Here is a 17197-nt window from a genome sequence, read left to right as displayed (position 1 = left end):
TAAACCCTATTTGGCTACAGGCGTCAAACACCATTCGCGGTTTCCGCATTGTACTCGGAACTATAAAGAGAAACTTTTAGAATGGTTAATTAATGTGAAAATGTCAAAAGACGTTAATCATCCAACTTCTTCTTCTAAGATAAGATCCAAACGAGCCCGAAAGCATGGAGATAAATCATTCGAATTTTAGATCAGCCGTATGAGAAATATCTGGATTTTTTTCTATTCATACACACATAAAGTATGCATTTGTAGCCTTGGGGGTATTCGTTCAATGAGTTGACTCCATACTTGGCAGGTCGGTCATCGCAATTGCTTAGTTTTTAATAGTACATAGTATGTCTTGTTAGCAATATACATACATATATGCATTTTAGAGTTTTTCGATCAATTTTTTTTTATTATTTGAGAAGTAGTGTCGGCACTGCTTTTAGGTATGCGGTTCGGCTTTTCGTACGGCCCGCGCGCCCTATAATCATTCTAAATTATTTATTTATCTTCTTCCATCTGCAATTATCTCCTCGGTAAGGAGTCTCCGTAACGAGCAGTGAAACTGGCTCTGAGCTCCGTACGTAATGGCGAGCCTCATCTCTGAGACTATCGCTCTCAGGATGGATAAAGCTCTGGACCGCGGCCCTGGCAAATATTAATGTACATAATATGACAAAAAGTTTTTTTTGCCAATTTTCACTTGATATTTATTCCTCGTATTTGCTTAACATGGTTATTTTATTTTTATTTAATTTATATTTTACAATGATGCCATTATAGGTTTTACACCGGAACCACACATGTAGTATTAAACTCATACATTTATAAATTTGAAATAATATTCAAATGACGAATAGTGGTGACAAATCTATATAGGATGGTTTTGCCAATTTGACGAGGAACCGTTTCGACAATGAAATCAGATCAATTGGCAAACTTTGCTAGGAAACGATTGACTCGGAGTCACAAATATCCAAGTCTGGCCAGCAGCGCTGCAGAAATACTTTGAATAAATTCTTTTCAATTAGGGTCAACCTTTCTGTGGTTAACATTAACTGAACCATCGAGCTCAGTCGTCCCTTGTTTGTATCGAAAGTTCTTTCTATAAATACATTAATTCATATTCAGACTTTTCAACTTTTGTAATTGTAGTGTCTCATTTTTGAAGATCGTGATTATGATGACGTTTTCTGTCTGATAAGCAAATTTTAGGCCTTGGATCGATGCTTTTCAACCAACAATAGACCGCTCCATCAGTGTTCAAAGCAAGAGAGAAAAAAAACATGGTTTTTCTAAGACATTGACATTTTTTGTGCGAGCTAACGTCCACCTCTGATGATAAGCTGCTTCAATTTGTCCCTTGATTTGGACACGGGGAGCTGTATTTGGTCAATCCAGCTTGTCGGAAATTTACCTCTTCCTCGTCTTCCCTCCACATCACCGACCTCCAGACTCTCGTCTCTTCTTTGTGTTATGTAACCAATTTAAATGCTTGTCGATTCAAAAGACTCTCGACATCCATCTGCAGCACCAACTTTTCAACTTACCAAACCATTTATGCTATTGATTTAATTTCGTTAAAAAATTGACAAACCCTGAACGTAGATCCTGCGCTGGAGGCTGCGTTCCGACTTCGTCTCGTTTCTCGTTTAACATACGAGCCGCTTCGCCGACATTAAAAATTTGTATTCAAATTATTATTTTAATTTCGGTGCCTCGAGAATGCGATCAAAGATAATGTAAATAAAAATGCACACACATACGTCCACACATATAACCCCCCCCCCCCCCTCCACCAAATGATAAAAAAAGTAAAATAAATAATTACGAGCCCATCGGATAACAGACTGTGTATGTATGTAACTACAAATTGCCCAGTCAGTGTGGGTGCGATAAACCTCAATTCACATTGTTTTTAATTTAATTATTATTTATATCTCCATATTTATAATACTTGAGTGTTGACGGTGGACACACCTACCTACCCGCTGGTGATTCGTATTTTATTTTATTACATTATAAATTTAATTTAATATAATCGCGTCGACCGGAAAGTGTCCGAGATAATTTTCATTACGATAATTGCGTTTCCTGTTTTTTCGTGTGTATGAATGGGCGTACGTTTACTACGCGAGTATCGTATGTAGGTATGTATTATATGTACGAGCAATGCTGATTTGCAAGTCTCCGTGTAAAGTTTGCAATAAAAATGGTAATTTAACGAGCCCCGAGAAATTAATTAACAAACACGCGATGATTAATTCAACGATGCTCTGAACGAAATCGAAATCGATCTTATAGCTTTTCGTATGCATCCGCAGCTTATTTATCGCTTTGGGAATGCATTGAATAATCTTATTGCATATATAAAGTACGATATCTGTCAAAATAAAATCAAACCGAATAAATTCCGTCACCCAAAGTTTATACAGACATAAAATACAAACATACTGAAATTCTATAGAATTCATGGTTCACTATTGCATATATGCAATAGTAATTGAAAATAATGAACCATTTTTTGTGGGCAAAAGCAACTTATCCCCCAATCTCTGGTGATGACTAAATCAGTGCAATAATGCTCTTGCTTTGAACAATAATGGGACGGTATATTGTTATCTGAAATTGCACCGAGCCTTTACCTAAGTCTAGCTATGACTAGAGGTCGGACCGGAAGCGTGCCGTTCATTGTTAATTGTTCGCTGTGCATTGTCCAATTTTATTAAGAATTTTTTTTTGCACTCTAACTTTCTTGCACAATCGAGAGGTCTATTGTTATTTTATGGCGGAAACCTGACCTTTAGTGATGACTAGACTGTGGATAGACACCGTGCTTTTTCCAGGAATCGGGGCGGTTTAGCTCTATTTACAAAGCTAGAGTAAAAAAAAACGTTCGGCGAACCTTAACAATGCATTTACAACAATTGAACAATACGCGGCACCCTCTGGGTCCGGGCTTTAGTGATGACCAGAGTTAGGCTCAGCGCAGTTGCTTTTCGCACAAAAAATGGTTCACTATTGTTAAATTCTAAGAAAAAACATGCTTATTTGCTCTCTTGCTTTGAACACTAATGGAATGGTCTATTGTATTTTTCAAAAGTAAACCGTATGGTGTAATTATGATGTTTTTCCACAAAATTCCGACAAACGACAATCGCAAAGCAGCAAATAAAGAAAGTGTTACCAGTATAATGACATATTTTTTTCACACGTTTCACTATCCAGTTAATTTAAATATCAGGAACGTATGTGAAAAATCGCATGCTACGTATACGTATGTAATATGTACATATATTCACGAAAATAACCTCATAAAAATTTTAGCGGCCATGTTTAACGGGTTAATTTTAACTGTGTGTATTTTGATGCACCATAGGTAGGTATACTGTGTGTATAATAGTATAGTATTAAATTTTATTATATCTAGTTAATCGCGATGCTAGTTCGTCGAATCTGCGAAGAAAATACTACAATCTAATAAAAATAAATATGGGCAGTAACGATTAAAATAGTGAATATTTTAATACCGTAAATTCGGTTGGTCGTTAACCGGTTTTCGAATATTTTCTCACACGCCAATACTATGTATCGCTATTAGTTCGATACAACAGTTTTAATCACGTTGCTTTCTCACATTTGTGTGTTTAATGTATTTTCGACAAATCGGTGTGGCTAATTTTATTAAGCGTATTTACTTTATGGTCCCCAATCTATTGTTTGTACAGTGTGGATAATTTTAATTAGTAATTAATGTAATAACATAATATTTCATCTGAATTAATGAAATTCATCAGTTTTTTTTACTATTTATTTCTACGACTTGAATCTTTTCCTTTTATATCTGGTATAATTCATGCCAGACAAGTTATTTGTTAGTAACCCAAATACTCGTTCCTTTAGATTACAACTTCAGAGTTCATTGCTATAGGAAAAAATCATTTAAATATGCACAGTCAGCTATCTATAATACTTCAAAACGATCAATCTAAATTTTATATTCACGCTGCATTGACCATTCAATGAATTATTGTGGTATAATATTACGTACATAAACGACTCTATAAAAAGAACATAATGGATAAATTAATATTTCGATTTTATTATTATTATTATTAGAGCATTACATGGAAAAAGGCATACTCGATTTTGTAATTTATTGCTTCACCGCTGCATACATTTTTTGGTGTCGTCATTTTATTAAAGCACATCCCCACAGAATTGCCATAATAATTGAAACGAGCGAAGTTAATGAAATTTGATAAAAAATATATTTTTAAAAATAAATATAAATAAATTTTTCAACATACATATTACCTAGATTTATTACCTGAACCTTTCCGTCCTTGTCATATCTTCTGACAAATGTCTTCACTCTAGTTTTGTACTAAAGAAGAAAATACATATACATATACATAGCTTTAAAAAAAGTAGATTATTTGTCTTTTGGTTACTTTTTTTCCTGATTAGGATATAATGTAGAAAGAAAGGTTAGTGGAATGAATTTGTTTTCATTTTTTTAATCTATAGGTATGCTGTTTTCCGAATTCTAGGACATTTCATCGCAGGCGTTTCATCGCGGTGGGTTTTCATTGCACGATAATTTCATCGAGATCTCTGACTGTTATTCACATAATTGAAGCAATGTTCCGAATCATATTTACTCTTTTTTAACAAAAGTAATTGAAAACTTTCGAACTTTCTTTTATCAATAAAATAGGATAAATTAGAATATTTTCTTAGAATTTTTTACTGTTAAAAAATATTTGCATGAAATCTGTCAGCGAATTGTCCTCGCGATGAAGTGGTCATGCGATGAAATGTCGCCGTGTTGAAATGCTACCGTTATGAAGTTGTCCCGCGATGAAATTTCTGGGACACCTATTTTCCGGCTCATTGAATTTTGGGAAGAAATAATTTCTTCCAGACACACATTGGAAGACGCTTTGTCCAGCAGTGGATACATTTGATTGTGATAATCAGCTAATTCCAGATGAAATTATTTCCAGCTAATATAGGAAAACTAGCCTTCTCTCATACCCAGAACTTTCAGCATTGATCAATGGTTAACATTTTTTCACTGATGGGATACTCGCCAGTTATGGTATCGTTGACCCAAGGCCTTGTTGAGGTGTTGCCCTCAGCTCTCTCTCACTCTCGTTGTTTGTTTGTTTGTTTATGGTCCACTTGTATACATACCTACCCACAATATACACACACACACGTGGTTGTACCTCGTTAGAAGTGAGGTACTACATCGCATTCCACAGCCCACGAATGTCGGCGGCCATCTTGCGCACAATCGATACCTCGTTTAGTGATCTCCGGTGACCCCAGAAGAAGGTTCATCAGATGTACTTTCCTTTTCCAGCATGAGTGTTCGTCTGACCCGATTTTGATTGGGTTGAAATGCTACAAATCGACCTTATCTCACTCAAAATGCCTCATGTGTGTATTAAGATTGGCTACGAAATTTTAATGTGTCGTTTTGTTCTTCGGTCAGTTGTATGGCACCTTTTTAATTAGTGGGAATGCGAGCGCTAATGAAGCCAATTATGTATTCGATAAAACGTTGAGTGGCGCTCGTGACTTCCTTCAGTTTTAACATCGATGGTCAACTTTTTTGTTTGAAATTTTAATTACGTATATCGCATTTAATTAGGCCCAAAATCGGTTGCTTTTGCTGAACTGGACATATGTATGTGAAATTGACCCATATTTTTTTATTTTAATTACTTTGTGTTGCCTTGACTTTTTCCATATTTTGGTACCTACATACATATACATATGTATGTAATCTTCTATATAAAATTGAAACTAATCGTTATTTCAATATATGTACATACATATATCTATAGGAAAATATGTATCTTCCAATTGTTTCATTTCTGCCACTTACATATACCGAGCACTTAATAAAGTAAAAAGGGCTTTGAAACATTCCATTGATCTATAAAATACTGTCATTGTTTACCATCAAATGACAGTTCAGAGTTATTAAAAATAGAAGTAATTAATTGTTTGACAGAATGAGAATGAGAATTGACTGAATTAGAGTAAGATTACCTACTATAAATCTCAAAACTACTTTTTTTGTCCCAACATTCTTGCAGTATATATTTTTTATTTCTCCCATGTTATCCTTTTGACTAAATTGTTCTTTTACGAGCACAATGTAAATAATTCAAAAACAATTTTTCAAAAAAAATTATAGATATTGCCAATCTAACACCTCATCATGTTGCTACAAGTTTCATATCATCATCATCATCATCTTCTAAAGTCATTCACCATCCACTGCTGGATGAAAGCATCTCCAACACGCTTCCACTCATCTCTGTTTTGCGCAATGCTCATCCATCTCACCCCACACATTTTCCTAATCTCGTCTACCCATCTTCCTTTTACCCTTTTGCATTCCCTCGGGTACCGTTCTAGAACTTCTTTTGTCCACCTTACGTCCATTTTTCTAGCCACGTGACCCGCCCATTTCCATTTCAATATAAACTATATCCACTACTATATAAACTACATATATCCACTGTATTTCCTCGTTATGCCTAGCATACAGCCTCCCATACTTCTTTGATTGCATTGGACTTTTTGTAGCATCTTGGCGTTTAAAGTGCAAGTCTCACATCCATACGTCATCATTGGCAGAAAACATTGATCGGAGATCTTTTTCTTCACCAAAGTGGCATTTTTGATTTAAAAATTTCATTCATTCATTCGTCCAAATGCACTCCATCCGAATTTCATACGTCTCTTTATTTATTCTTCTTTATTACCAGATATGTCTATTATTTGTCCTAAATATGAATAATTATTGACTATTTCTACTATTTTATGATCTACATACATATGTACCTTTATATAGAAAACATACTTCAATATGCTTGTACTATACTCTAATGTATTGGTAGTACATACAGTGCAGATAGTCACAGGCAGTACACATATGGTCACAGTACACAGATAGTCATCTTTGCATACATTTCAATTCTGAATAATCTAAAAAAAAAAGATTGTATCCATAATTTCAAACTTTTTGTGCAATCAATAAGCCAACATACGCTTCTCGGACGATTCAAATTGACTTCATACTGGTTTCGAAAGTCTGCATGCATTAAATTTCCTTCAACAAGCATTCATTGTTGTCACAAGTGACGCACGCATTCCTCGACAGAGTATGCAACAATTTATAACACTCTCGGTATTGACATTTGGGCTGGTCTGCTACTACTGCCCTGTCGTTAACCCTTATCGAACCTGAACCGATTTTGTCTAGACAGACAGCCGGCCATAATCGATCTGTATGCGTACACCGACGGTGGTAAAAAAGAAACGAATCAGTATCGGTACCAAGACGTCGTATGTACCACCGAAGCTTGTGTAAACTTCATAGACATACGTTTGTCCTGCGCTCATGTGTGTTTACAGATTGTTAACGCGTCGACTACCCGGTTTCTACATTATTTGATTTGACGTGTCGTGAGGTTTGTTTGACTTGCACCAAAATAAAGTTGACAGACTGGGATCGGATTACAACCGGTCGAATGTGTTTTACAATGAGACCCATCCGGCGCCGGGATCGTGGCTGGGTTGCTTTCCCAATTTCACGTGTATTTTCAATATTTTCAATGCGGAGAGTACATACATATACCTAAATAAGCAAAAACAACATATCGTCAATAGTCGATATGAAAACCAAGAACAGCTTTGATACTTGAGCCAATGTTACGTATTGGTTTAAAATGTTTCGCATCGTCAATCGAGCACAAGTCCTTCCAAGCCATGTTGCAAAATTGTGTGATCATAGATAGATACATACATATCGTTTACAGCCATTCACCACTACTGGATAAAGGTCTCTCCAACAGGCTTCCATTCTTCTCTGTATGGAAACTCTCATCCATCTCATCTCATACATTTTTCTGTTTAATCCACCCATCTCCCTGTGACTTCCTTGCGCCCTTTTACGATCTCTTGGGTACCATTCGAGCACTTTTTTCGTCCGTTTTTGTAGCTACGTGACCCACCCATTGAAATTTCAATTTATTTACCTCACCATGTATCAACCATCTCTGTCATGCTTCTCACCCACGTACTTTTCCTCGTTATGCCAAGCATACAGGATTCCATACCTTGAGTGCACTGGACTGAGTCCAAGTTTCGCAACCATACGTCATCACTAATCTTAGGCCGTCGATGGAGGCTTTTCGCACAAAAGATGGGTTAACTTTTGTCGATTTCATAGAAAAACTATTATTTTTTGCTCTTTTGATATAAACACTAATGGAGCTTGATTTGAACACTAACGCCGGTCTTTGGTCATCACAGATAGATCGTAGATATATGGATTTCCAACTGCCTCAAAATATTATATTAAAATTTGAGAGAAGATTTTAGTCTCATGTTCTGAACTATGTATGTACATGATTTTGATACCATGGCTTACTTACATGGTTACGTTAATCAAAAAGCCTCGAAGACACAACCAAATAAAGCTGAACGCATCGATCTGGGTGCACTTGGTCATGCAAATATGAGCGAAAAATTTTACCGTTATCAAACACGGTAAATGGACAATCTCGCACACGATAATCTAGCCCACGAATAATCGTTAGTTGGACAGTTCGCGTGGGTGAATCTCGGTGGGTAGAATTTTCGGGTGCCAGATATTCCATGATCGAGATTTTAGTGACATGCGAAATAGTCACCGAACCATCAAACACACGAAATAGTCACCGAACTGCTAACACGATCGTAAAGATAGAGAAACATCGTACGACTAATCGTAGATGGTCAAGGGCAGTTATTTTGCATTCGCTTCAACTATTAAAAAAAAAAGCTATGCATAACGTCGACTGCTGTTTGTCTGTGCCGTAAAGCATCCTTCATACAGATTTGTTTGTCGATTTGAACCAGTCTTGCTAGATCACTGATTGCAGCAATCAAACTTCTGGGTGCTGGATCCTTGCCCAGTAGAATTTGCCGCCTTCCTGTCGTTGGTGGCGTTTGTTTGGCGAGCATCACCAACAACAGCAGCAGCATTTCTGATGTTTATCCACCGATGGTTGTTTTTATTTTTGGAAGTCAATATCGGGTGCGCGCGCGTCGTTGTTTACCGGCCATAATGGGCCTCGTCGTGAGAAAGACACCGGATATGCCGCTCGGTGTGTTTACGCGTCCACAACACTTGTAAATAAATAATGTTCAGTACCTATGGTCGCTTCAGACCCCTTCCAAACAGCACTTTAGAAATTTCAATGCTTTTTAACTGATTTTTGTTTGTTTTTCTCTCTAGGTGGGTGGTTTTGGTCGGTTCTTGGAGAGCTCGCGTCGTACGGAGGGCCACAGGAGCCACCGGTGGACGAAGAGGTCCCTCTTTGCAGCTAGCCACTTGGGGTCTACCTGCGCTGCAAACTGTTGCAGTTCTAGTCTTGAGGGACGTCGATGCTGATGAATTGACAGGTAAATTTCAACAATTTCAAGAATATTATAGCACTTAAACCAACGCATAGATAAGTGGCTAGCGTATAATGCTTGTAATTGTGTGGTCACGGGTTCTATCCCTGGTTTAGCGCTGCTGACCTGATCTTGGATATGACTCCATGTTCGATCGTTTCCTGATTCTGATAGAAGATGCCGATTTTATTGGATCTGTCATAACAATTTAGCTAGATAAAATGGTTTACTCTAGCAGAATAATTGGCAAACTCTGACAGGAAACGATCGAACATGGAGTCATATCCAAGATCAGTTGGATATGACTCCATGGTTAATTAATCACAGGTTATTAAATCCAGACGGTTGGTCTGGATTTAATAACCATCAAGATCTCGCCACCAGCGTTTATGTATATGCAGTGTCAGCTCGTGCATAGGAACTGCGGCGCTACAGCACCCCCAGAAAAATTACAAAAAAATCACATTTGTATACATTTACAACTTGTGAATATAATTTAAATAAGAATGATTAGATATTTGACATAATCATTATTAATGAATATGTCAAATATATCTAAATACAAGTTGTAAATGTGATTTTTCTGTAATTTTTCTGGGGGTGCTGCAGCGCCGCAGTTCCTATGCACGAGCCGCCACTGTGTATATATATGTAAATCGAAGAATTACTCGATTCCGGCCGGGATTATCCTATTTTCTTTTACAAGGCTTTTCTATATTTCACTTCGCTCATTGGTCTGACAATATGTCGTTCTTCCGATCGTTTTGAAACTTTACCATTTTGCGCGGTTTGGTCAACGATAGACATTTAAATCAATTCCTCTAATAAAATGGTGAAAAATGATACTGCAAAAATTTTGGAGATCTTGACGTTTAGTGGTCAGTGGCCTCATATGTTTGACTTTCCGCCACCCACTCATCTTGTCAGATTTTAATTGTTTAAACGCCTATAGCTTTTTCACACTGTGTATATATTCTTATAAAATTCGCATTATAGGCTCTCATCGTCTCATATATATTTTTACTTCACTAATAGGTTATTCTCTTTATGATTTACATACATATGTTGGTATTTGTTACAATTGAAGTGTATCTTCTAGTTGTAATATATTTTGACTAGTTGGAATATATTCCATCTAACCTGATACCAAATACCGTTAGAGTTGAAGTGTATTTTCAGTTGTAATATTTATGTAGAACAACTACTCTACATATGTATGTAGAGTAGTTGGAATATATTCCATCTAACCCATGTAAGTTGATTCATATCCAGCTGGTCAAAATATATTACAATTTGAAAATATTGTTCAACAATAAGTTTGTTAGATGGAGAGTTAAGGTTTCGTGAAAACGTCATTCGACTAGTAAATTGAGTTCGAAAGTCACATTTTTGTTTTGAACACATTCTTTAGAGTTATCGTAATACGTTACTCATTTCCTTTATCCGTAAAACCTAACAGATATTAACGTATTATTGAATTCTAAAGCACTCGTAAAAATATCAGAGCTGTCATAACTGGCGCACATTGTTGAAAGTGTATTTGCGCTTGTAGAGATATAATTTACTGGTTAAATAGAATTCGAATATGAATGACCTAAACCGCCAGTTGGAATATATTACAACTGAAAATATACTTCGCTAATATGTATTATCATACATGGCGTCACCTGCAAGTTTGACACTTTTATCAATAAAATCGATTCTCATGATCATTCTCCGATAATTATCCGTTCCCGATCCGGCTTTATGAATGTGCATATTCTATAAAATTACCAATCCGAAGAAATCAAATTTTTAATAGAAGTTTTCCTGACGAGTCACTCATTAAATCAACGCGCACTCGGGCAACGCCCTGCACTCGCAACGAGCTGATAATAACATAGCGGGCGTCGTATGAAAACAACATCAACACCACACTTGAATGGTAATCTTTTCTACAATACACACACAGTTTAATTCAACATTTGCGCTCGCCCAGATAATACGGGAGATTTATATATGTACATACATACATAGAAAAGATTTAAAAAAGCCGCTCGCTTCTTGCACCTTTTGATAATGTCGGCTAAAAATCTTTTGATGTTTTGCCGCGTCGCAAAATGGCGGCGACGCTTTTCAAAATGGTGGTGAAAGCAGTCTCTTTTGCATACAATATCGAGATTATCACACATTTGAAGTAACCTTTTTATTTACAATAAGTATGTTTGAACACTTTTAATCTTGTTTTGGCCGTCTTTTCCCGAACCGTCTTCCCGCCGAGCTTGCTTACTTGCCTTATCTCATTTGTATTCCACATTTAAATACCGAGAGCTTGTTCAGCTGCCCGACCATAGTTGTCTCCGCGACTACCGCCATATTTATACGCATTACCATTTTATTCAAAAAGCCAAGCAGAAGGAACAGCTTGCACTACATTATTTAAAGATATTCAGTTTCATTTGAATACACAACGCGCCATGTAAATGCTTTCCTCCCGTACATACAACCTTCAACATGTATGACGTTTTGTATAAGAATAATTTCTTCCGATTTGATCGTTGTCGGTGAAATAAACACCCACTGGCTTTTATACAGTCTCGACAGCTTCCTGTCTTGAGCAAGTCGCATCCGAATGTGTACTGTACTGTTTCGTCTGCTTTATACCTTGTACTTTAAAACTTTGACTTAAAAATGACTAACTTTGTATGTCTTGCAACCAGTGGCGTGCCGTCATTGGACTAGAGGGACAAGGCTAGTCCAGACAATTCTGATTATCTTCACTCAAATTAGCGAAGTTCAGAAAACCGAAATCACCAAACCCTACCTGAAGTATGGTAGTGATTTGTTATGGTACGGTCCACCGCGTCGTTCGCTTGCACGTTCTCGCCGTCTTAATTTTCTTCCCTTCGCGGTCCTGAAGAATCGCTATGTATGCAAAACATTTTTTTTAATTCTCACTAAGAATATTTTGAATTTGTTTTGTTAAAATAACACAAATTTACACAACTTATGACAATGGAGCTTCACGAAATGATTCCCTCAGAACAAATAAGAGCGAAGTGCGCAAAAAAAAATAACGAGGTCCTGGAATGTTGCATTCTCGATCGATTGATTCACAAATCATTCGGAAGATTAAATTTTGAAGCCAAGCAAGATGTTATTTAGAAAGTTAGACTACTTAGGATATTTCTGTTTATATGGGATATGTCTGAGCACAAAATTAGGCTACTTAGGATATGTCTGAGCACAAAAATGAAAAATTATACCCATCACTTCAAGACAGATTATCATAATTCAAAAAAAAAATTCTGTCCATACCTATGTATAGGCACAATGTATGTATGTAGTTTGCCCGTTTTAAGTCACGGCACGCCACTGCTTGCAAATATTTAAGTATACAATTGTTAGTCTTTTTCTAGTTTTCTTCTATTAATTGTTAGCCTTTATATACATATTATTGAATCAATCAGTGAAAATATAATGCAAGGGAAGAAAAGCTCTTGAACTACATACATAAATATAGTTAACCGTTTTATATACCATGCAATCTGTGAGCATATCTACCATCCAAACCGCTATCGCATTCAAATGCCACATATCCAAATCGTTTGCACACTAAACAAAGATTATCAAACGATCCAAAAGAACCATACTTTATCTCTGTCACACCGCTTGTTCTCTCTGATATAAGAATATAAACCGTCTTCTACTTCTTTTACGCGGAGAGGCGCCTCTTTGTTCCGCTCTTCGCCGGCCTAGAACAAAAGCAGTTTTTAAATTCACAAAAAAAAAATTAAGAAAGAATAAGAAAAGACGAATCTTCTGAATGGTATGTGTGTTTTTTTAGCCGAAAATTCTTTCAACTCAGACCGACATTATGCAAACACAGTTTTATGTATATAAAAATATATTATATACCGTAAAAGCGGTTAATAATATGTAAATATGCAGGTCCTTATCTCTACTTACTAGAAGTTAAATGGAATCCATGGAAGTGTATGTATGTGTTGTCTTTTTTTTTGCCTTGTTATACCCGTGACAAAAATTTGGTATTACAGCGTGTGTACTTGTTTATACAAAATAGTATTTACCACATCTGTATGTTGAGTTATGTTAATATGCAAATTGCGCATTCCTTGTCCGCGTATTTGTTTTAATTACGATCTCAATATAACAAGTTGCCGATTTTAATTATCACTTTGGCATGTTGCCCCAATTATTCGTCAGTTTTATTTAATTTTTTTCATCAACCGAGTCTCTTATGCATACAAATTCGCAATTAATCTCTGTGACGCTCATAAACTAACCGTAGTAAGTAATAACGCAATCTTGCGCACGATAAAATCGAAATTAAATTAAACGGAAATATTATTAAATATTTATGTGATTTTTTTGTGCTCGATTTTAATTATAATTGTTATTATTATATTGACGTTTTTATGAACGGCTTTTTATATTATACATATTTAGATCAACTGTATAGTAGATATTTTTATATTAATTAATGAAAAATGTATAAGCGAGTATTATAAAATACATTATTATAATATTTTTGAGAAATTAAATTATTTATCCACTGCTGGATAAAGACCTCCTACAACGAGCTTCTATTCGTCACTGTTTTGAACAACTCTCATCCATCTCATTCCACACATTTTTCTTATACCATCAACCTACATATGTATCATCCTTGTAGCCTTCATTGCACCCTTTTGCATTCTCTCGAGTTCCATTCGAGCACTCCTTTCATTAATTTTTCTACCATGACCTTCAATCTCTCATTGCTATTTCAATCTCTTCACTATTTCAACTACATATATAATACATGTACGTATCAACTATTTTTATTTTATTTTATTTTATTTTACATATATACCAGGAAGGCCTTACAGGTAAATCCCAATGCGCCTTCCTGGCCAATTACAAATACAAATGCAGCATTTTTTTATTATAAGTCGTTGAATTGCGAGACACTGAAAAAACTCGCAAATTAACGAGACATCTATGAATTGTACATAAATTTTTATTGTACATCCATCAAATTTCAAATAGTGGTGACATAGTAGGTAGGAAGGATTTTTAGCCAATTTTTTTTTTCCGGGAACCGTTTCAACAATGAAATCAGAGAAAATTGGCAAACTCTGATAGGAAACGATCAACCTGGAGTCACAAATCCAGGTCTGACCAACAGCATACTCTGAAAAATTCATTTTCATTCAGGGATAGAACCCGGCACCTTCTTGACGGTAAGCAGAAGCTTAACGTCCGAGCTATGCTGCTGGCTTGTCATACCACGAATACTAGTTTTATTTGACTTAATTCACAAATTGTAATCACTTCTTTTAATTCGTTATGTCCAGAATCTCGGAAAAGCAGAATAAATGTATTATAGGCCACCAGTATTTTTACAATCCTCCTTTACGTTTTTCAATATTGTTAAACGCAAAGCATTATACATATATAATGTTTTGCGAGGTATAATATTCCTCGAAATGAAGTAAAGTGGACTTATGCCACTTTCAATCATTTCAATACATACTGAAATTAGATTTTTTCGGTCTAAATTATATAGGTAAAGCCTCTACTTGACTTGGTGGTAGCTTTATGTACATAAATCGACCACTACTTAAATTGAAAAAAAAATACCCGCATCCCACACACAACCAATTTTTGTCATGTAATATCTATGTACTAATTAGTCAGTTACCCAAGAGTCAAGTCACATCGTAAAAAATCCCCTATCAAAGAACCCCCCATAGTGTTAAACCCTCCCACGTCGAAGTACCATAATATCATAATTACTGTTCATATTACGCATTGTTTACGCGTAATACGAGCGCCACACATTTTACATACACGGTCTCATTGTTTGCATGTTCGCTTCGCTTATCCGCGATTGTAACACAACCATTATCCGGTAGCCGACTTCAAAGACTAATTAGTGTGGCTCTTAACTCACTGTCCTACACATGAATACAACCGTCGTTGTGTAAACCCCAAGACAATGATAGCGGTTGTGCGGTTTTAGAGCAAAGGCAAAAACCCGACACGGCGTCTTAGTTTTCCAAACAAACCCCTTGTGCACAGGGCAAACAAACTGATTATATTTATTCTCTTATCGGATTAACCGGATTTTGGTATTTAAACACTAGCTTATCTCACTGCTTTTGTTGTATTCGAAATAGATCTTACCTACGGATCATTTTCAGAATTTATTAGTTGTAGAAAACAACTATTGAAGTCTTACATGCAAAGATCGGTTTTCGATGAATGCTTTTCGCACAAAAAATGGTTTACTATTGTCAATTTATTAGAAAAACCATGCTTTTTGGCTCTATGCTTTGAACACTAATGGAGCTGTCTATTTTAATTTGAAAATCATCTATCCAACGCCTATATTTACAAGTTAGATGTTTTGCGTTTTACAATATTTAAAAATACTGGTGGCCTTTAATAAGTTTAATGAGATCCTAGACATTTCGAATTAAAACTAATAATTACAATTTGTAAATTAAAACAAACTGAAATAGTGTTTTTGGAACTGAAAATTGGACTTCCGCCACTTTCAAATATAGTGGCACATATGTATGTATTATAAACTGAAAATTTTACCACAAAAATACATGTACATATGTACCTTTTGATTATTGTTAATACATGTGTATAACGTAAGAACACCAGTCATAGGCGGTCAATGGATGCTTTTAGCACAAAATATTTTACCAAACTAAATATTTTTAAAAACCATGCTTTTTTGCTCTATTATTATTTGAAAAGAATCCTTCCAACGCCGATCTTTGAAGAATATACTCAGTGTGTGTGTATGTATATGCATACTCGCATAAGTGTGGCACGGGATGCGTATGTAGAAAAATTTAATTATTTCGACAAGTTTTATTAAATACTATCTAAAAAAATCTGTGTGTCGTATCTTAAAACCCCAAAAATATGGACATGTGAATCCCAAAGATTCAGTAAAATCTGACCCCAATAAAAAGTTGCATATTGAATTACTCATATCTACCTGTATACATGTAATTTGGTGAAGTTTTTTTTATTGCCGAAATAAAATTAAAGTTTTAAAATTTATCCGTTATATAATCTTTTGACGTTTCTAAAAACCATTAGCACAATAATAAGCGAATGAGTAATGTAGCCCACTCGCGGTCGAGGAATTTTATTATAAAACATGTTATCAACGCGTATAATATATGTATTGTGTAGAATTTGTTGAAAATTGATTTCGCCATTTTGTATTTTATCGTTTTTTTTTTTTTTAGATGAAACTCGATGTACAAAATGTATGTTTTATTATAATCTGTTGCATTACAAAATATACAATCTTTCAACTTACATATGTATATATTTTAATATGAAACTGATTATAATTCGTTTTTTTTTTGTAAATAGAAAAAAGTATATCGAAATCATTGACTATCACAATTTATCTGAAAAAATATTCATAAAACTTTTTAAAAGGCCAAAATACGTACATATGTATGTACATATTTACATGTATCAAAAATATGATAATTTGGTCGATGTTTGTTCACATGTTGATCTTATCAGTTCCGGTTTCCAAATTGTCTGATAACGTACACAAATACCTTGTTAAGCTTTTGTATATTATAATCTGTGCAATATAACTACCAAGTATACGCATTTCTTTTTTAATAAAACTTCTGTTCAAACAACCACTATTTACCATCAATATGTTACAACATCGATTGTATACCAAACGACATATGCCGAGCAACCTTAT

The 17197-nt window shown here is 35.3% G+C and overlaps 1 protein-coding gene across 1 annotated transcript in view; it reads left to right on the top strand.

Moving 5' to 3' along the window:
- fz4 (frizzled 4) overlaps nt 1-17197 on the top strand; it is a 67486-nt gene that overhangs the window by 39822 nt on the left and 10467 nt on the right. The window contains exon 2 of the mRNA XM_077444601.1: nt 9296-9462. Within this exon, the coding sequence (XP_077300727.1) occupies nt 9296-9462 (167 nt within the window). The remainder of the gene's footprint in view (nt 1-9295; nt 9463-17197) is intronic.

This window comes from Arctopsyche grandis, chromosome 13, assembly GCF_051622035.1.
Source record: "Arctopsyche grandis isolate Sample6627 chromosome 13, ASM5162203v2, whole genome shotgun sequence".
NCBI classification, from domain to species: Eukaryota; Metazoa; Arthropoda; class Insecta; order Trichoptera; family Hydropsychidae; genus Arctopsyche; species Arctopsyche grandis.
This window is presented reverse-complemented; position numbering and strand designations above follow the sequence as displayed.